Here is a 22428-nt window from a genome sequence, read left to right on the forward strand (position 1 = left end):
TTTCCTTTAATTAGAACTCCATCCATAGAACATTGCAAAGAACCAAGTCACATATTTTTAATCCGCACTAGACTTACCAATCTAAAGAAAGAAGAAAAAGATATTGGACGATCATTATTAATTAGTTAGCAAAGTCGTATGTTAAGAAGAATGACAACAACCAAATATCATGGCAAATTAATAGTTCATTTACGTGCAATATTCAGCTTTTTAATAAAATTCCCATTAATATCCAATTTCAGATGGACATTGAAAACTTAATTTTAGACATTGACTTTTGTTAACAATTGATAAACAAGAGCATAAATAGCCAAATTATTTTTAAATTCATTTTTAAGACTATTTTCATTGTTTTCTCATTCATAAAGACATAATTTTGTTATTGAGAGTATTGTCTGGTAATGACATCTTTGGTTTCTCTAAATGATTCTAAAATGTTCTATTTATAACAAACCAAAAAACTGGAACATAGAATGAAAAACATACATGAACTTAAAGTTTCGTACTGAATCTATTGTGCATACTCCTTAACAGTAGTAAATGTTTGAAATTATTGTTGAATATGGAATAAAGTTGACCTACCAACGCGTATATTCAATTTATCTTTATCAACAATGGTACAGGTAACTTCCCCCATATAATCTTGCTCATTATGTGAAGATGCTTGATAGACGTGGTGATAATGACAACTCAGGATTTACGCTCCCTCGTGTAATTATGACCATCCCACTGGGTATCTGCACATAACGAACAATATCATACTGGGTAACTACTACTTAAACACAGTTATGATTTTTTCCCCTTATATAACTTTTGTAAAACATTTCTGATTCTCGAGTGTACCCAGAGAGATTTTTCCCTCTATTAACTAAATTTAGACCAAAAAAAATTAGTCTTTTAAAAAGGCATTCTTCTGATTACAAAGTAACTGATGTCGTGTAAAATAAATTGTGTCATGACTTATTCTATCAATGATTCGCCAGTGCGTCCTGTGTACATTGTGTGAGAAATGGTACAGTATATCATGTTATCCGGATTTTATGTACTGTGTGTAATAAAATTAGCAACAAAGATGAAATAACAAAGAAATAAGAGTTGTCACGGTAGTTTACTGGTAGGACGTTCGCTTTGTGATCGGGAAGCCCGGGTTCAAAGAGAAAAGGAAATGATCGTGTGTAAATTTCCTGAAATATAGATAGATGACTGAAATTTGACGTTAGATGTTTGGACATGTGATCGATTGATGTTAAGCAGCTTCAGAGTTTTATACCAGAAGAAACTTTGTTTCTAACGAATTCTGAAGGGTTTATAATTTGTATTGCGCAATTGTTGGTTAACAAGAAAAATGCAACCACATTTTTTTCGATTTGACCGGGTCTCTGCGAATGTCACTTTTCAGGAAATTCTCATCTCTGATGAGGCAAAATTGAAAAAAGAATCTATTTGTTGTTAATTTTTATTATTACGTTTGTTCCAGAATTAATTCCCTATTAAACATACATAAGTCAGTGAAAGCATAAGTAAATCTATAACAAAGAGGAATATTCTTAGCTTTGAACGCTTTGACAAACATTTGGAACAGTGTACAAATTTCAGAACAACAAGTTTGAAACATAAAGTTACTTAGATCACATAAAGCCAAAGCCTCAAACGTCACAAGTCTCACAGTATAGTTATTTCGTTTTAATTCAAATATTTTCAAGGGAAAAAAATCATTAATGACGATAAAACTTTAATTGTTTTATTTGTCCCTCTTTTTCTACAGAAAGATAATCTGTAATGAAATACATATATATTTTGAAAATTAATTTTAAACAAAATTTCTAGCTTCTCGGTTCCCCCTTCTGTCCCTTTTCTCCAATGTCACCCATGCTTCCTTTGACGTTTTGATCGCCTTTTACACCCTTCTCGCCCTTTTGGCCCTTAAGTGTCCCTGGTTCCCCCTTGCTACCCTTAGCTCCAGCAGCCCCTGCACTTCCTGTTGCTCCCTGATCTCCTTTGCTTCCCGCCTCGCCTTTAGCTCCTTTGGCTGCTGGCTCCCCTTTTTGACCTTTGCTACCTTGAGTACCTCCATCACCGGTTTCCCCAGCCTGTCCTTGATCCCCCTTTCCCCCTTTGCTTCCTGTTGTTCCTGTTTCCCCTTTATTTCCTTTACTCCCTGTATCACCCTGGTCTCCTTTGAATCCTTTTTCCCCGTTAGCCCCAGCAGAGCCCTGAGCCCCGTTGTCACCTACAGAGCCTTGGTCTCCCTTTATACCTTTTTGTCCTGCTTCGCCTTGTTCACCCTTTAGACCTGCATAAAATATACCTTAATGTAATTCATTGCAATGTGCCTAATTTGTATAGAAATTCAAATATATATTAAGTTTTTTTTTGCTTTATAACACAACGATTGACATTTATGAGTTTTTATGATAACTGAACAAGAAAAAGAATTCAAAGTAAAAATAAATCTTGTTCTTTAAAGGTAGATAAGTATTTATATTGACCATGTAAAAATAAAAAAAAAGTTTCATCCTATAAACATAGTAAATTTGAAAACTATTTCCACATGCATTCACATTCACACAAATAAAAAAATCGTTTTTAAATGTCAGTACCTCTATAGGTGACAGGCCATATTAATTCTTTCTTGGAATTTACGATCACACAATATAATAACGGTAAGATGAGCATTACTCTTCAGAATAAGGGGAATTCAAACAATCAAGATAGAGAAAATTACTCATTATATATTTATTAAAAGACTTAATTGAATTATTTGATATTACATGTATATTTCTATTATGAATAAAATCAGGATAATTATTGTCGTTGGATATTCTTGTAATCCGAATTTTAGAATTGACTTGAAATTAAATTACAATTTGTCGCACTAGAGAATCGGAGTAAGGAGTTGATCCTTACGTCGCGGGTTCGAATCCCATTGCTGGACATGGAGACATGTCCTTCGGATAAGACTGTATGAACCAAAGTCCCGTGTCGCAATAGGTGCTGGCACGAAAAAGATCCCTCACTGCTCAAAGGCCGTAAGTGCTGAGTACAGTCCTCCACCGGCAAGTAGTGGCGTCTCAATAAGAATGAAAAATTCTCGAAGGGACGTTAAACAAACAAATAAACAATAATCGATTTAAGCAGGTGAATAATTGGATATCAACATTTTTTTAATCCTTTAAAACTTTAACCTTCAAATTATTTTTTTTTCAGCAAATCTTTAACAGCAAATAGTTCATTTCCATTTACCATTATTTTGATAAAAAGACTAAATCATATCAAAGTTGAATAAATTACTTCTATCGTAGTTTTTAGTTCATCTTATATTACCTTTAAGTAAATTTAACGCCTCATCAGTAAGTCCATCGAATTTCGTTTTCAAGGAATTATATTTCCTAATATCCCTATTGCTGACAAAGTACCCCAAGATAGTTGGCAATCCACAGATAACCAGAGTTGCTATCAGCCAGGTCTTCATGGTGTAACACAGCTGAGAGAATGAAAAGGCACATTAAAGTGATAATATACCTTAGGAAAAAAATGATTTGTTGGCAACAAAATGAAGTTTTTTTATTTACTAACTGGAAATCAGAATTATTGCAAAACATAGAGCTCAAGCTCAAGCTCTCTCTCTTTTCCAAACATACCTCCTATTTGCTTCCAAAGACAGTACATATGATAATAGCTGTAGATGAAACAGACTCTAATGCTTAAATTTGAATTAGAATTTATATTATAACATTAAACAGGTTATGTAATAGCTAACCACAGTGACTTCAGTATTAGCATAAACATGATATATTAAGAACTATAGGACATTGCGTGTAATGACTAAATGGTTGAACCTGCATTTCATTCAAAATCGAGGTAGAAACAAGGATAATGGCATCCTATGTTGCATGTACATATTAGTCATTAGTTGCTCATTACGGAAATACGTTCTACGTGATAGGATGACGTTTCAGCTAATTTCATTGGGGGGTTTGAAAATGGAATTCGTACATACATTGACAACTGATTTTTTAAAGAAATGCATGAATTGGCGGTTTTGTTCTACTGGTTGTGCAGGGACTGGCTGCTATTGTCGACTTCTGGACTTCTGAACCTTGCAGCTTCAAAAGGGATGTAAAAGCTTTGACTTGTTCACAAAATGCTTAAAAACGTTAGAGTTTCATTGTTTTTTTCATTCAAGACAAAATAGTACAAATATAAAAATGTACAGAAATATTTTTTTTCATATTTTACAGAAATTGTCAAAATATTATTTGATTGTTGAGACATGAAATAAATAGAGAATATTCATTCTTCTCTGGTTGTATGTGGAATTGACGTCATGGGTGTGATGGGAGTAATTTTCAAATTTTTATGAGTGCGAAGCATTATTGAGAAATCCTGTCCAACGCGTAAAATAAATACCATATACAACTAAAACGATGAATGAATTTTCTGTTTATTGAATTTTCCTTGTTTTTCTTTTTATCCTCATTACTTTGTTTTTATTGAAAACTTCTGAATATTGATGCATTAGAATATGTATAATCTCGGCGATAGTTAATGTAATAATTACCATCGACAATATTTATAAATGTTTATTAAATCCATATTCCGACAGGTTGTCTGTATGTATACCCGTATGTATACCCGTTCGTTTGTCTGAAAGGAACACCAATTTCACAAAAAGCATAAAAAATTCTTATCTTAATCACATCACTCTTAAGCCTCCTGATATATCTGAGTACTGATAAATTTTGAATTGAATTTTACTGATAAGTTCAAGTTTAAAATTGTCTTTCTGAGAAACTTTGTTGAGTAATTCACTGTTTCTAGATAATTAGTACAGATTATTTTGGAACAATAAAAAAAAACATTGTAATTTTTCCCCAAACTTTCACTATGATGGAGTGTATCGGTACAATACATATGTAAATCAAACTACTTAATATTATATTTGTTTATCAGTTGTATCAAAAGAGCATCACATCATTAAGAAATTTAAAATGGATTTTAATTAAACAGGATTTCCTCGGATAATTTTCCACTTTTCTTTTTTTTTTATCAGATTTCTTCTACTACTTGTTTAACCATATTTAAAATAATTTTAGATACGATCTGTTGAACCATTATAACATTTGATAAAGTAGGAGTAATCTTGCAATTAAGAAACTTATAACATTTCGAGTAATTTTTGGGAATAAGTATGTGGATGGGGCATCTAAAATGACCCATAAAAGAGTACATACTATAAAATAGAATTTGTGAAAAATATGCCCTTTTCAATAACATTTCCTTCTCTAACTTAAAAATGAGTTGAAATCAATTATCGCTGATTTAAAAAAAAAAAAGATACTGTGGTAATTTTAATGAAGTTTTAATTTTAATTGATAGTTTATTACGCTGCCAGTTAAGTAGAAAAAATTTAAAAATGTATCACTCTGCTTATTCTAAATCGCTCTATGAAGCATTTTTAATGCTTTGTTACCGAAAGGTTTAGATGGCTTCTTTTCTCCAGTCCTCTTTAAGTTTGTAATATTGGAATTTTGTGAGATAAAGAAAGAGAGAGAGAGAGAGAATGTCTATGACAAAATATAGATGACAGATTAATATCCTTATTTATTGTGTTGGTGCCATGTTTCTTTACCCTATTAGCAAGAACTCAAATAAAAATTGAAGTTTAAAATGTTCATCTGTTTTATATCTGGATATTTTTCTGACTATAGAGACATGGAAAATTAACAACTTAACTACATAATGTATATGACATAATTAAGACTTCATTTTCCATCAAGAACTTCCCTTGTATCCCGTTATATTCCACTATCACCTGAATATGGGGTTTATGTCCCCAATCGAATGGTAATGATAACCTGATAGATACAGACGTCTTGCGTGGGTTTGACCTGTCGACAGGGAATGCTTACTCCTCTCAGTATCTTCATCTTACCTTTGCCCTCATAACGATGCTTACTGTTATTGGATGAGATCTTCATTAACTTTTTCATGAAATATGGACAGGCAATTTTAATATGTCACCATGTAACTTGTTTAAGCCAGCAAACAAGATTTATTTGTTAAAATGCAACTATTGTAAAACATAATTCGTTAAAAAATGCATTCTGTGCCAAAAAGATATGACATTTAACTTGCATGATGCAATATAATTATGTCAACATACAACTTAACTACATGTATATATATTGATGTATTGATGTGTATCTTGTTTGAGTTCACATGTTGCTATGTAACTGATATATGTTGACATTAAAGTTATTTATGTTGACTTATGGGAGATAAGTATATCAACATGCAATTTATTAAAAACTTCTTGTGAAAGAAAATGCATGCTTTATTATTTCTAGAATGGATAAACAGTTGTGCAATTTTTTGAATTAATGTACTATTTCGAAATCAATAAATAACATATTACTCCTCGAGAGGGACGTTTTTGTTTTGTTTATTTATTGTTTAACGTCCCTCTCGAGGATTTTTCACTCATATGGAGACGCCACCAATTGCCGGTGGAGAGCTACAAATTTTGTCCTATACTCGGCACTCAGGGCCATTGAGCAGTGAGGGTTCTTTTTCGTGCCAGCACTTACTGCGACACGGGACCTCGGTTTATACGGTCTCATCCGAAGGACCGGTCTCCACATCCCACAGTGGGATTCGAACCCGCGACGTAAGGATCAACTCCTTACTCCGCGATTCTAGAGCGAACGCTCTAACCACTGCGCCACCGAGAGGGACGTTAAACAACAAACAAACAAACAAATACAAAATACATTTAGTATATGATTTATTCTAATTAACTCAAGATGACATTACAATCATGCCTGTTGACATAAGTGAGTCGAACATTCTCATAATAATCTTGCATGGCAAGATGAATGACTTAATATCGACTTAATATCGACATATTTAAGTTACTATTAATAAGTAACATGCCAACATACGTTGCATGGTAGATTAATCATCGTGCATGTTGACATGATTAAACTGCATATTTTAAGGGAACAAGGACACAATGTTTCGTTGTTTGAAATTGACATTTTTGTCATAAAAAATAAAATTCTTCCATACATGAGGATAAAAACTATTTATTAAAGAATATTTATACACATGATGTACTTTGTATTTACATAAAACAAGGCTCTCTTAAGATCCTGTTTGTACATGAAAGGTTGAAGATAACGATCTCAAAAAATCCCTAAACAATACAAATCTGTGCACATGGTTTAAAACACGTATCCCAGGAAATTCCAGAGGTGGGATCAGGCTTCGGGGCCACCAACGCCAAGAAATGTTGGTGGCACGGTGTTTTAAGAAAATCTCAGCTGAGGCAGAAATCTAAGATTTGAGGTAGAGATTTGAGCTGAGATTTTTATATGTTGGTGGCCCCGAAGCCAGATGCCTGGGAGGAGTAAGCATCCCTGGTCATACCCCTATACGAGGGTTGTTCGGAAAGTTCGTGGATTATGCCAGTCTTCGTTATACTATCTTCAAGAAATTTAAAATGAGCACATTGCCATATGTAAAAATATTTATTTTGTTGATGTATAAAGTTTCATTTCATGTGCTTTAATAGAATTCATGAGATTTAATTTTAAAATCAACACGTTTTGTAACCACGGAGCAAACTCAACAACACTGCAACGTCAAAAACGTACCGACATGAGGTTCTCAAAAATACTATCCCTATACATTCCACACAGTATTGACCAATACAGTGCACCCATTAAAAACGCTTCTCTATCACTTGAAATCTATTTTGCTAATAATTACTCCAGTAGCATCATTTTGTTTGTCAATGTTATATTTTTTCACTGCACAAGTGTGCTTTCACAAGATCAGCATCTGTGAATAGCCGAACTATTAGCATGACGTTACTAACTTTTCAATGTTTTTGATAAGATTTTTACAGATAATCCGTCTTCTCACAGATCACCGTCGTCTAAGCAGAGTAGTCTATCATTCAAATACCGCTTGTACCATGTACACACATATGCATGGCTCGCTTTTGACATATTTCCTACTTCCTGCGGCATTTTCCTGGAGTTTCCCAAAGTACAACACAAAATTGTATAGTTAGCTTCTGCTTCGTGACATTATACGACGTCATCTTTTTTGCCTTTTTCAATATGACTTCAGACATACAATACTTAGTGTCTTGATTGTAAATTAATAAAATTTTGACCTGCTCCGGAATCCGATTTTTGCATTTTTCAAGTCTAAATAAGTTTAAAATAAACCACGATTTTCAAAAAAAAAAAAATAATAATAATAATAATAATACACATCATTTGAATTTTCTGTAGAAATATCTCTTCCAAATTTGGATATAATATGACGTTTAGTGAAAAAGTTATGACGGTTGTCCACGAACTTTCAGAACAACCCTATTCCGTAGTCAAATATAGTGAAAAAATTAAAGGCCAAACAATTTTGGTATGAAATTTGTCAATCAATATGCTACTCTGTGATAGGTTATACCTGCTAACAAGGTCATTATAACAGCCATAGAATTTATGAAATGCTGGCTTTAAACATGGTGGGTGTTTGTTTGTATCCAGAGTGAGACGAATGCGCACAAATTTTATAGGACTGTAAAAAAAAGTTTGTCATTAGCGAAGAAACAAGTGGAGAAGATTTCTGAACAGGCTGTCCAAAACATTCAACATTTCGTACAAGTCTTCTGTTTGACGTAATATTTTAGTTTTGAAGTATTATTAATTCAAAAATATAAATTCTACAATATTAACTGAGCTCTCATTTTCATAACATGTCGTATCCAACTTACGTGGAATTTCAAAGCACTTTCAATTTAAGCAGTGATGGATAAGTGATAGAAATATATTTTATAACCAGAACATTTCTAGTTGTCAGTTTCTTGCTTCCGATGAATTGCATCATTAATCTGCAAACTAATCTTTTTATGTCATAATTTTCTTTTATCACCTTCTGTCAAAGTTGACCGTAATCGAAACTTTCATAATATATTTACAAAATCCTAAGTGCAGTGATTCAATAATATCATTATTTTCATAACCCCATACTTCAGACTCGTATAGTAAAATGGGTGATATCATGGCATCAAACAATTGCAAGAGAATATCGATGGGTAGACAAAGTTTTCTTGATTTACACAATACATAAAATATGGCTCTTCTAGCTTGCTGTTTCCTACAGAAAATAATACCAAGAAACTGAAAGTCCTCCACAATGGTGAGAGGTTCATTATTATATAAAAATTGAGTATTTTCTCCTCTTCTATTTTTTGAAAAAAAATGACATTAGTTTTAGCAGCATTAACTTGCAGATTCCATGTTTGACAGTGTAAGTACATAGCATTAAGACCTGCTTGTAATTCTCCAGGAGATTCAGCAAATATAACAGTGTCATCTGCATACAGAAGTAAATACAACTTAAAAAATACTTCAGTATCATCATTGTCAAAAAGTAAATGTGAAATATTACATACATCTGTATAGCCATTGTTTGCATGAGACAAAAACTCTGCAAGGTCATTCAAACAAATTGAGAATAACAATAGGGAAAGGTTTTCACCTTGTCTAACACCGATATTAGATGAAAAATAGTCAGAACCAGTGCTGCCATCTCTTACACAAGATTTCGCATTTTTATACAATTTTTTTATGATGACCACCATTTTACCATCAATACAATTACGCTATAATTTCTGCCAGAACAATACTCTATTAACTGAATCAAAAGCCTTACGATAATCAATAAAAGCACAATATAACTTTTTCCTTCTAAACATACAAAGTTACATTCTCAGGCAAAACTACATCAACATCATTGTCAACATTGTTTAGATTCTTAAACTGATAAAAGAATACATTCATTGCAACTTTTGTTGTACAGTATTACTCTTATTACAACCCTTGTTCAGCAAAGTCCAATATGATTTTAGATCTGTTGTTCTAAGTCCTCTTAGTTTTGCAATAAAATCTTCCAATACCAGTTTTATGCCGTTTGAGTAATGTGCCCTTTGATATAAAGTGGAATAAATGGAAATCTACATTAAATGACACAATTCAAAATAGAGTTGTTTTCTTATCATTATCCAAGACCATGATAAAATAACTGAAAACATGATTTGCATGCTATTTTACCAATGTCAGTTAAAACGATGATTTCTTTTCACTAATACATCATTTCTTTGAACATTTTTTTCTGGAGAAGTATAGAAAATACCCTGGATTTTAAATGAAGTAGATAATTTCAATATGTACAACTTTATACGAGACAATTTTCACAAAGTCCAAAAAAATATTTCATTAGTTTTCAGAGTTTCCCTAAATTGAATGCATAATTGTTTATGTCAATACGTGACAGATATACAGTACCCGCATCGTTATTCTTTACATTTCTATCGTGTCCTATCGTGCGTGTATCCTATCGTATCGTGCGTGTATCCTATCGTATCGTGCGTGTATCCTATCGTATCCTATCGTATCGTGTTTTCCGTTTATCAGGTTCTGCGTTTTCTATCGTGTTTTTCGTTTATCAGGTTTTGCGTTTATCGTGAAGATCGTTTATCAGGTTCTATCGTGTATCGTGTTTTGCGTTTATCGTGTGCATTCGGAACTCATCGCTTATGATCTTTACATATAGATGAAACACCCGAGGAATTCCGAGTCCAATTTTCGTTTTGTTATTTTTTTTTACGATTCATTCAAACAATGGCGCGGACAGAGAGAGGGACACGTTTTTCGGAGGCCGTAAAATTGGCGATTATCAGGATGTTCACCAGCAAGATGTCTGTAGAGATGATACGCGATGGATTACGGAGGCACCACAATGTAATCGCCAGTAGACAGGGAATATACGGATTCCTAAGACGGTGGAAATCTGGTAGTGGTCTGGCAAGGAAATCGAGAACCGTTAAAGAAGACGCCATCAAACTGAAGTCTCTTCATTTGAAATTCATGGACGCTTGGCTCTCGAAAAATAATGAACTTACAACAACAATGTTGCAAAGAAAACTTTTTGAAGTGTTTGGAATCCTTGTTTCCAGCAGTCTTGTGAGGAAAAAACGAGCAGAGCTAGGATGGAAGACTGTTGTGTCAAAAACATGCCAGCTCATCAGTAACAAGAACAAATTGGTAAGTGTTTTATATCTGAGTATTAAATGTAAGATATTTGAAATTGTGTATAAGATTCAGTTGTTTCTATCATAAAGGATGTGTTTGGCTGTGACAAGGCAGCATCTACAAAGTTCAGAAGTTTTGTATTTGTTTTTGTTTTTTTTTACATGTTGTCACAGGAGAAACTTCCCCCTTTTTTTTATTACATGTATCATTTTTACATGGGTGAGGTTTAAAATCATGAAGCAGTCTGAGACTTGAATCTGAACATGATTTGTAAATAACCAAACACCATATTACTTCATACATTTCCCACCTCCAATTATCATGATTATCAGCATTGTTGTATACTCTTCGCTATTGTCGGATGTGTAGCAGTACATATGTTGTTATTAATTTTACATTATTTAATTTTTTAAAATTTGTTTGTGTTTGATTGTAATATATTGATCCCTGCAATTGATGTTACTTTATCTGCTGACAATTGAAGTTTCGAAGCATTTAAGTTCAAATTTTAAAGGAATGAATAACTCTTTGTTGTGGGTCTAATCAAATGATATATATGTAAACCAAATATTTTTCATCGTAGGTTCGACTTAAGTGGTGCCTTAATGCCCTCAACCAGAGGGAGGACTTTCGGGACGTCATCTTTGTGGATGAAAGCACTGTTGAGATGTCAGCTCATGGAAGACTTTTCTTCCATCAGGACAGCTCTAGACTGCAGAGAAAGTGTGCAAGGAAGTCTAAGCCGAAACATGCCTATAAGGTAAGAGAATATGACTGTATATGTAATAGTTGTTATTAATCCTTAGGTAATGAACACTAAGTGTATCTATTGTTTTACCTTTTTTTCTGTCAAGGATAATATTATATGTATATCCCTTTGCAATCCAAATCAAGTTTATAAAAATGTAAACTTTGTATTTAACATCCAAGTCTTTTCCCATTTTTTGCATGTGGGAAAAAGGTGTTAAATAATGTTTTAATGTATGTTGTGATTCAGGTTCATGTATGGGCTGGAATATCTTATCGAGGCCAGACAAGCATTTGTGTCTTCAATGGGGTGATGGATTCTGTCATTTATCAAGGAATACTGGATCAAAACTTCATTCCATTTGTTGAAGACAAGTTTCCTGATGGATATCGGTTGTACCAAGTAAGTTATCTACTTTTCATTTAAATATTTATTTTGTCAATCAGTGTTTGGCTATGCTGTAATTCAGTGTATAATGAAAATTATTAAACTCTTAATAAAAGTATATTTATTTTTGAGAAGTTATATATGAATATGTACAAGTAGCCATGTACATGTATACATTTCCCTCAAATACTATTATATTGTAGAATTGATTTTTAAAAACAAGAAAATTAAAAACTGTTCATATTTATTTTTTTCTGATTTTCCTTTCATTTGTTTTATATCAACAGGACAATGACAGCAAGCATAACTCAAAATCAACAAAGAAATGGATGGAAGACAATGGGGTATTAGACAATGTGATGGAGACACCTGCCTCATCACCAGATCTCAACCCGATAGAGAATGTCTGGGCATCAATGAAGTATTACCTGCAGACCAAGACCAAGCCAAGGACCAAGGATCAGCTTGTTGGAGGGATAAAGGCGTTTTGGGAATCCCTGACTCCTGACCAGTGTGGCCGCTACATTGACCACATCCACAAGGTGATCCCTTATGTTGTATTGAATGATGGTGAAGCATCTGGATTTTAATTCATAGCTGCAGTGCATATGATGAACGATTTACGGATTATGGACCCCCCACCCAGAGTGAAAGTGTTCTGTCGGAATTCTATAATCTTTGAAAATTCCAAGTGTACAAACCAGTACACCGTCTACCTGTCAGATTTACACCCTCTACCTCCCACCTGACACTTCCACCCTGTGTATTAACCATCTACATGCCCCGTAATGTAATGTGTTTTTCGCCAAGGGTCTCACTCTTCTCATGGTTACCCTTCTCATTTTAGCCGGGTTTCAATAAAATTCACACCCGTAAAATCTTAAACAATTTTCGTAATTTTATTGAAATCTCTTGGACTAATGATTTAACAGGATTTAAAGTTTCAGAATTGTATGAATGCATGTAATACTCTGAGAAACAGATTTGTTCATAGAGTACATGTACATACATGTATATATGAAACAGTATATTTAATTCTATCAAATTAAACATGAATAAATGCTATTTAAAGACAAGAAAAATGTATGAAAAAAATAATATGAACCGTGAAACCAACTTACTTGTTCTCCTGCATAAGCTGCCTTCATATTGCCTGCTGTCTTTTCTTCCAAAATTTTTTTGACGTACAAAGTTGCTTTTAAGTTAGTAGATTTAAAATATTTATCAGGTAATCATCTATTAAAAAAAAAATTCGGTAATTACAAATAACACGATCCGTAATTTAGATTTAAGATGGGGCAAATCGGAAATATATAATTAAACAATCATTTACGAGGAATCAAACACTGAGTGTGATCAAAATAATTATTAATAGTTTGTTTGACGATCGATTAAATAATTAAAAAAGAAATCATGTTCATTCATTAACCATAATATAGATTTTATTATTTTATCTGTAAATACGTTAAATGATTACTGTTTACTTTATAGCTACTTTATACGCGCATATATGTACTTGAATTAACTAGAGACACAAATACTTTATATATTGAACGGAAATTATTCGTTTTGTCTAAAACGTTCCGCATTTTATAACAATCCTATCAGGTTTTGCGTTTATCCTATCGTGAAAACCGTTTATCAGATCTATCGTGTTTTGCGTTTATCGTGTTTTGCGTTTATCGTGTTTTGCGTTTATCGTGTTTTGCGTTTATCCTATCGTGCGTGTATCCTATCGTATCGTGCGTGTATCCTATCGTATCGTGCGTTTATCCTATCGTATCGTGCGTGTATCCTATCGTATCGTGTATCCTGTAAAGAATAACGATGCGGGTACTGTACATGTTTCAGAAACAATATATACTACATAATTCTGCAATTTATTAACACATTCTTGAAATTGTTTATCATTTCATTAGGAATTTAGGTGTATTTATTTATATTTCCTCTATCAAACTATTTAGCTCTTATAAATATTATAATTTAACCGGATACATGAATAAAATAGTTTACTATATACGATTGTGAACAATGCTTGAGTCTTTTAGCCTGTATAGAAACAATTTACAATTTTGTTTGAATAACTGAAACCCAATAAATGGTTGTACCACTGATAACCAGGAGGGATACATCTCTTCGTTTTTCCTTGTTTTCCTCTAGAACCCGACCTTTGTTTTTCCTTGTTTTGCTTTAGAAACCGACCAGGAAGAAACTAGTATATTTTTCTTCCTTGTTGGTACGTTCATTGTTTATAATTGGTAAAACAACTCTAAATAAAAAGAGTTAATCAAATCACTGACGGTAAAATCTACTGAGGAAATGAAAACAGATACTGTATATAACTAAAGGGTAACAATGCATCACCAAAACTCAACTTTTGGACAGTTCTGTATATATTCCCCAAACAACTGATCTAAACAGTGGTATGTGAAACAGACTATAATGTTTTTCACTCGTATATAATGCGGTATGAGTCACGAATTCCTGATAACAAAGGTATTAAGTTAACGTCCGCAATCCCTGATCGATTGCTGGTAACATTTAAAGCAGACGAATTCTTTTCCCCCACACTTTAGTTACGTTCTTTCAAAGCCATAATTGTGTGCGCCATAGCTGTGGGTATTTAATCAAACAGTCCTTTATTTATTGTTAATCTTTATCGGTCGTTGAGAATTAGCATATTTTTTACACATGATTGCGAGGAACGGAAATATCTTTAATATTTACTATGGAAAGAGGAATATAACTTTTTAACACATAAGATATTTCGTAATTAAAACATTAAAAACGATTTAGAATCACGTGATCCCACGGTACCCTGACTGGTGATCAAACACAGTGTATAGCTCGGGGAAATAACTCTTTATATTTTTAAAATAGGATTTATTATTTGAATAACAATTTCAGATTGTAGTTAAAAACTGTACTGGTTCTCAGCAGCTTATACAGTTTCATCATTTCATGCCTGCTTTACAGAAATTTATCTTTTTTTCAATTTTATTCTGAAGGTTTGACATATTTTAATATTTATTTATCATTCATTTGCTTCATTATATAAAAATGAAAGGGGATTCCAAAAAACAATTTTTTTGTTTCAATCAATACAATCAATTTTACACGACAATTATTAATTTTTAATTTTCCAGAGCAAATTCATAAATAACTCTTTTGTCATAAAATAAAACATTCAAAATGGTGAATAACAACAATAGAAAATTTATGAAGGTAGAATTCCGTCATTGAGTTGGTCACCAATTGATTTTTACTTAAATTCTTCTATATTTGAAGCAAGGTGTGCATACATGCATCATTTATATGCAAATCTTTTGGTTGTAATAATATCGATCTTTTCTCTCTATATAATGCCGTCATCAAATGTGATAATCACACATTTGTCACATTTCTAACCGATTCTTCAAGAAGATTTTCTTAAACATTTTGAGCATATCTTAGAAAACTTAAAAACTACACTTTTTAGCTATGAATAATAAATGATTTTGAGACTGTAATTTTTGTCGTAAAGGTTTATGTCAATATGGTATAACACAATCGCCTTTGGTTGGAAACATGTCAGCCAAAATATGTCCCAAAGCTATGTTGTACTTTTAAACAAAGTCATTATAACGACCTCAGAATTTGCGAAAAGCTTACTTTAAACGAGAAAGCTAAAAACTCAAACATCAACTTATTTGTCAGTAACCCGCCTCTATTAAAAAATTGATCGTACTTGAACATACTTTTGAATATCGAATCAGCTAGGAGACATACACACCTGATGTAGATAATGGTGGATCATACCTACATAAACAGGGAAAGTTGAAGATGGAAAACTTAAAATCATCCTATTTGTTATATAGTTTGGTTGCTATTTGGTCATTGTCATATATAGTCCGTAAAATACCCACGTATGAAGCACATGAATCTGAAGTGTTGTTTTATCTCAAGTTCACATGAATATATCCTCTAAAAAAAATTGAGTTTCTTTCCTAACCATTCAACAAATAGCTAGGAAAAGGCTTAATTAATTTTGTGAAAATTGTTGTATTCTACAGTAATCAAAGTTATTATGATTGCATAAAGTAATCTATTTTAAAGAGAATTTTAAAGAATATATGTTATTAGTTTGTAATCGATTAGTTTTAATTTATTGAATATTTGTCATTGTTAATTTATTACTTTTGAAAGTAAATGCTCCCATCTCTGACTGATAATTCCAAATAAAATACCTATACGGAGCAACAATATAGCGTAATGAAATATAGCTGAAAGAAGTAAATAAATTAAATAATGATAAAACAGGGATTTTTTACTCTAATATATTAATTAGAAAATGTCTTCTGTGCATGTCATCCATTTAAGTGCAACAAGAAAAAAATATTATTTAAAGTAGACATGTACAGACAGTTCGAGAAAATTAAATTTCAATATTCTTTTAATTTAGCATGAACTTTAGTTTTCAGCTTAAGAAATCGTAATTGCGATGATTAAAATTTAAATAAGTTTTTAATATATTGATGAACATCTTCACTTGCAACCTTGTAGGACATTTAAAATTTAATCAAAATAATTTAGTGTATTAGATCTAAGATGTCTTCTCCCCACCGGACACCACATTACTGGTGATTTGAATATAGTTAAATAAAATACCTATAGATCCTTCTAAGAGGAAAATTCTTCGAAATCATATGCCAGTTTTTTCCCAACAATCAAAATAATTTGAGTAACCATACATACACTGGATTCCTACACTTCATTCTTACAAAGATACATAGCGGGTTCTAGTAAATGTTCTACCAAGCTTTTTCTCTATATTTTTAACAAAAATATTAACAGCAGTGAAGAAGAAACTTCAGGAGTATTGTACAACATATTCGAGAACTGGTGTTTGTCGGATGTGGATACTTTAAAACTCCAAGGAACTTTTGAAAATCTGAAAGCACCAAATTTTACCAAAAACAATAGTATCAAAGCGTACTGGTTTTCAACACCATTCACCATTGGTAAATTATAGGCCAGACTCTTTGACGTCATAGACAACTGTTTCTTCAATAAAAAATGAAATTCTTAAACTTGCATACCTTGTCATTAGTCATGTGAAGACTTATTTTGTTTTGTATAAAAAAAAAACATTCTGATTCTACTCACAAGTACTCCAAGGTTTATATTAAAAAGATGCTTGAATTTTTCATCGACAATAAGAACGTGGTTTTTGGAGACCAGGTCTCCCAACAATCTGTTTGAAACCCTTGTCAACATTTTGTGTCCGTTATTAGCAGATCTATTTTTGTATTGATATGAAGAAGAATTTATTCAAAAGATTCTACATGAAAAGCAGATTTCTCTTGCTGCGGCTTTCAATGCAAACGTTTTATTAATTTACAACATTTATTTCCATTCTTAGATTGATTCAATATATCCCATTAAACTAGAAATAAAAGACACCACAAAGTTTGACATGTCTGTTTTTAGTTGAATATTTTACTAGAGAAGATACTGAAGGCAAAGTGGCAAGTAAACTGTATGGTAAAAGTGATGACTTCAACTTTTTATTCGTCAACTTCCCTAAATTATGTTGCAATATATCATATTCACATGCATATGGGGTTTATGTCTTTCAGTTGATTCGATACGTAAGATTGATTGATTGATTGTATGTTGTTTTACGTCCCATTCGAGAATTTTTCACTCATATAGAGACGTCACCATATACCGGTGAAGGGCTTCAAATTTTGACCTTTACTCGGCACTCAGGGCCATTGAGCAGTGAGGGATCTTTATCGTGCCAACGCCTGCCGTGACACGGGGCCTCGGTTTTTAAGGTCTCATCCGAAAGACCCGCAACTTTCACTTCAAAGTGCCGAGCGCATGGCGAAGGAACAGTTGCTACCCATATTATCGACTTGGGTCTGTCGCGGCCGAGATTCGAACTCACGACCTCCCGATCACGGAGCGAGCGCTCTACCGACTGAGCTACCGTGAACGGTACGATACGTAAGAGCATTCTGTTCTGGTATGAACAATTTCTAAAAACGAGGAAGTCTACTAAAAGATAAGTTGATGATACAAGGGGTATAAAAAATCTCGTTTAAAGTCAATATTTCGCAAATTCTATGATCCATACAATGTTTTTGCAATTACCATTTGTCATTTGGTCGAATGTTGACTAACGTCTTTCATGCAAACCGTTTTTTCATACTGAATTGTTTACAGATTTTTCCGTTTACCCGTTCATAACAAGGGACACACAACGTGTGATCTGTCGACAGGGGATGCATACTCCTTCATGACACCTGATCCCACCTTTGATTTTTTTTTCAGAGGTCCGTGTTTGCTATGCTCACTTCTTGTAATGGTTATTTGGACTTTTGAGCATGATTACTATTCGTTATCTGTACATTTCAGTTGATAATATATGTAAGTATTTTTACACACAGTTTAGAGCAAAGATATCCATTAAGTTTGAATTTATTTCCAATTATGCAAATTATGCCAACACATCATAAAAAATCGCAGCTATGAGTGATATAAAAGTTTTTTTTTTTTTAAATATTCCGTACTGAAGGGATTTACGATTTGTATATTACATGTATTACAAAATTTCTTTCAGATAAGGACATTAAAACTGCAGGTTGCATACTGATTTCAAGTATTCTAAATACAAATTGTTCTTTTTTCAACACAGAATCAAATCTCTGCAGCTTACTGATATATGATAAAAAAAAAAACTTATTGCCGAACCAAGCCTTTATACGATAAGGATAAAAGAAAAAAGTTTTATGCAACTTTTTTAAAAGAATAATATAAAGGTAGAAAAACGCATAAATTCATTGATTAATTTCTTAATTCTCATAATGGTAGATGTTTCATCAATAGGAAAAAAGTTTATTTTTCTCGGAATATTTAAGGCGTATTTCTATGAACGTTTATCCTTGCTGTGCAATCAAAACATCCATTGTCGATCCAAGCCTCATTATAAGACAAGGATAAAAGAAGAAGGTTTTCTGTAACTCTTTTAAAAGGAATAATGTAAAGGTAGAAAAACGCCGAAAAAATTCATTGATAAATTTGGCAATTTTTATAATATTAAGGGTTTCATCAGTAGGAACAAAGTACACATTGTACAACACAAAGTGCATGAGATAGGAGTTCAAAGGTAAGGGTCTTCGCCAAAATCAAACATAAATATTACTTTTCGCCAAAATCAGACAAAAATTACTTCTAGCCAAAATCAATCATAATTACTAATATTCGCCAAAATCAAACATAAATACTACTTCTCACCAAAATCAATCATAAATACTATTAATAACCAAATCAAACATAAATACTATTAATAGCCAAAATAAAACATAAATGTTAAAGAAATCTAAAGAAAGGGCTTTGAGAGACAATCTACGAATAGATTAAACGGACATAGGCACTTGTATAGCTGTTGGCAGAAACAAAAAAGTGCCCAAAGGATGACGTTTACTCAGCGTTTTAGCTGACAAAATTTAAAACGAATTGCTATAAAGTACAATATCTATTTTTTTCTGAAGGGACAATATAACCCTGCTATAAATCAATATCAATATCAAAATTTAATGTTTTATATTTTGAAAAAAATATATATGTTATAACAAAGGTAAATTAGATTCAGAGGAGAAACAGATTAAATTTTAATTTTTTATTCTTTTACATTTTTGCGATATTTTCAGAAGGGTTAGGTTCTATGTGTTTTTGAACATCATTTTGCAAATACTCTGTGCGTTAAAGCTCGATCATGTATTTGTTTTTAAATAATAGAATGGCATGCAATGAAGAACCTCATAAATATTAACAAAAACCATTGCAGACAACGTATCTCAAGAATTTGATCATTGACCTCATAATTTAATTTAATATTAATTTTTTTTATAAATATACATTGCTCCAAACTTTTTGATTACAAAAAAACTCTACATTGCCTAGATATCGAACACTTTATACATAAGCCTCCTACGTGTTCATGTTTTTCTTCACCCTACAACTATAGTCCTTCTGGACACGTCATTACTGTTGATGTAAACATAGTTAATAATGAGGACTATAAATCCCTTATTTTAAAAGGGCCCAAATTTAGGGAACCTCGTTCTTTTAGCTGGCGTCATAATCTTATAAATATTATGAATTCTGTGGAAGATTACGTCAGGCGATGGGCCAAACACGAAAAAGAGGACCTTGAAACTTTGTCAGAATGGATTAAGAGCATCAGATGGATGTTGAAATCTCGCATTAAGCGATTGATGGGCTGTATGAAAACTATCTATCCTTCTGTCTTTAATAATTCAGAATCCTTCTGTCTTTAATAATTCAGAAGTGAGAAAGGAATTGGATAGATTACACGATCAGTATGTCTAGTCCCAGCTGACAAAGCTTGTAACAACATAGTCTTTGTTTGTAAGGCTCATTATTTGAATTGTATTTTAGAGGAGGTAGAAATTTAATTCTGCAGGTGGAAATCCAACTTACATCTATAGGTCCCATTCTTAGGCGGAAATTCTTCAAAATCTTATATACGTTTTAGATATTTTTAATAAACCCAACAATCAAAATGAATTTGAATTACCATACCTTTACTCGATTCCTTAACTTCATAAAAATCCTTACAAACAAAGATACATGGCGGGTTCCAGTAAATGTTCTACCAAGCCTCTTTCTTTACTTCTCACTAAAATATTTACTGCAATGAAGGAGAAACTTCAGGAGTACTGTACAACAGCATATTTGAGAAGTGGTGTAAATCAGATGTGGATGCTTAAAAACTTCAAGGAACTTTTAGAAAATTTGAAATCACAAAAATTTACTTAAATCAATAACATCAAAACATACGATTTTTCAACACTTTATACAACTATTCCCCACGATGAAATGAAGTCCAGGCTTTTTGACATCTTAGACAGCTGCCTTTTCAATAAAAATGGAACTCGTAAATATACTTACCTTGTCATTGTCATTTGCAAAATCATTTTGTTAAAAGCATTCTGATTGTACACACAAATACTCTGAAGTTGATATTAAAAAGATGCTGGAGTTTCTGATTGACAATATCTATGTAGTTTTTGTAAATCAGGTCTTCCAACAATCTGTTGGAATTCCCATGGGTACCAATTGCGCCCCTTTATTAGCAGACTTATTTTGTATTTATATGAAGCAGAATTTATTCAAAAAGCTATACATGAGAAGAACAAAACGCTGGCTGTGGCCTTCAACTCGACATTTCGATATATCGACGACGTATTATCAATTAACAATAGTTACTTCCATTCATATGTCGATTCGATATATATCCCAGTGAGCCTGAAATAACAACAGAGACTGACACATCTATTTCTTATTTAGATTTTTTACTAGAAAAAGACGTTAATGGTAACCTAACAACAAAGCTTTATGATAAAGGTGATGACTTAAAATCATTTCATTGTGTCACTATAAATTCTTGTAAAATATCTAAAGGTTTTCTGAATAAATCCACAGTATTAAATGATATTCATAATTATTTTCACAGTGCCTCTTAAAGTAAATTGTTTATATTTATTTTATCTGATTTAACTCTTTATAGTTCCAAATCAATTAAACACAAAGAAAAAGTATTATTATAAAAAAGAAACTCTACTTTTAAAAAGTGACGATGTAATCTTGTTAGGAAATAAAATTTTGATACATAGAATAATGTCAAGGATTCAAAAATAGGAAATTTTAATTCTTGAGAATTTCTGCACAATCACATACGATAATATCCAACACTGACCATCTATCACTAATAATGTCATACTAGTATTTAAGAGAGTATAATTTTGAAAATCTTTGGTTTCATTTTTTAAAAAAATACTCCAAATGAAAGCATGATACAGAAAAAGACGTTTTCTTTTACTCTTACTAAAAATTTTCTTTCTTAATCGCATGAAAATACAAGCAAAAGTAAAACATTAAAAGATTATTCCTTTCTAATTTATTGTAACCATTTGTGTTAAGGTTTTATTCGAATACACAATATTCACATCAAACATTCCAGATGAATATTTGTACCAGGCAAGTAGAGATTTTGCTGTTGTAGAACCGTTATCATTTTTTCATAGAGGGCAGGGTTCTCCATCATTTCAAATTTAACTGTGGTGCAAGACGTATGCGAAATGCTAATATTCGCGGTCATTTCGGTACCGAATT

General features: G+C 32.3%; 2 protein-coding genes across 2 annotated transcripts in view; both read right to left on the bottom strand.

The window, feature by feature from the left end:
• Positions 1–22428, bottom strand: part of LOC133171812 (integrator complex subunit 2-like) — a 275651-nt gene that overhangs the window by 165504 nt on the left and 87719 nt on the right. The gene's annotated exons all lie outside the window — the stretch shown is intronic.
• Positions 1824–3472, bottom strand: LOC133172173 (macrophage receptor MARCO-like). The gene is made up of 2 exons (XM_061307012.1): positions 3325–3472; positions 1824–2293 (listed from the first exon to the last, which is right to left on the bottom strand). Exons 1-2 carry the CDS (start codon positions 3470–3472, stop codon positions 1824–1826), a joined length of 618 nt encoding a protein of 205 aa, XP_061162996.1.

The sequence above is a fragment of the Saccostrea echinata genome, unplaced genomic scaffold, assembly GCF_033153115.1.
Source record: "Saccostrea echinata isolate AGI-Se365-2 ecotype Australia unplaced genomic scaffold, CSIRO_AGI_Sech_v1 ptg000054l, whole genome shotgun sequence".
NCBI classification, from domain to species: domain Eukaryota; kingdom Metazoa; phylum Mollusca; class Bivalvia; order Ostreida; family Ostreidae; genus Saccostrea; species Saccostrea echinata.

What these genes read in the sequence shown, in the direction of transcription:
- LOC133172173 (XM_061307012.1), bottom strand. Translation starts at nt 3,472, where the DNA reads ATGAAGACCTGGCTGATAGCAACTCTGGTTATCTGTGGATTGCCAACT. An exon ending in GGCGTTAAATTTACTTAAAG is followed by an intron (nt 2,294 to 3,324) that starts GTAATATAAGAT and finishes TATTTTATGCAG; the next exon opens with GTCTAAAGGGTGAACAAGGC.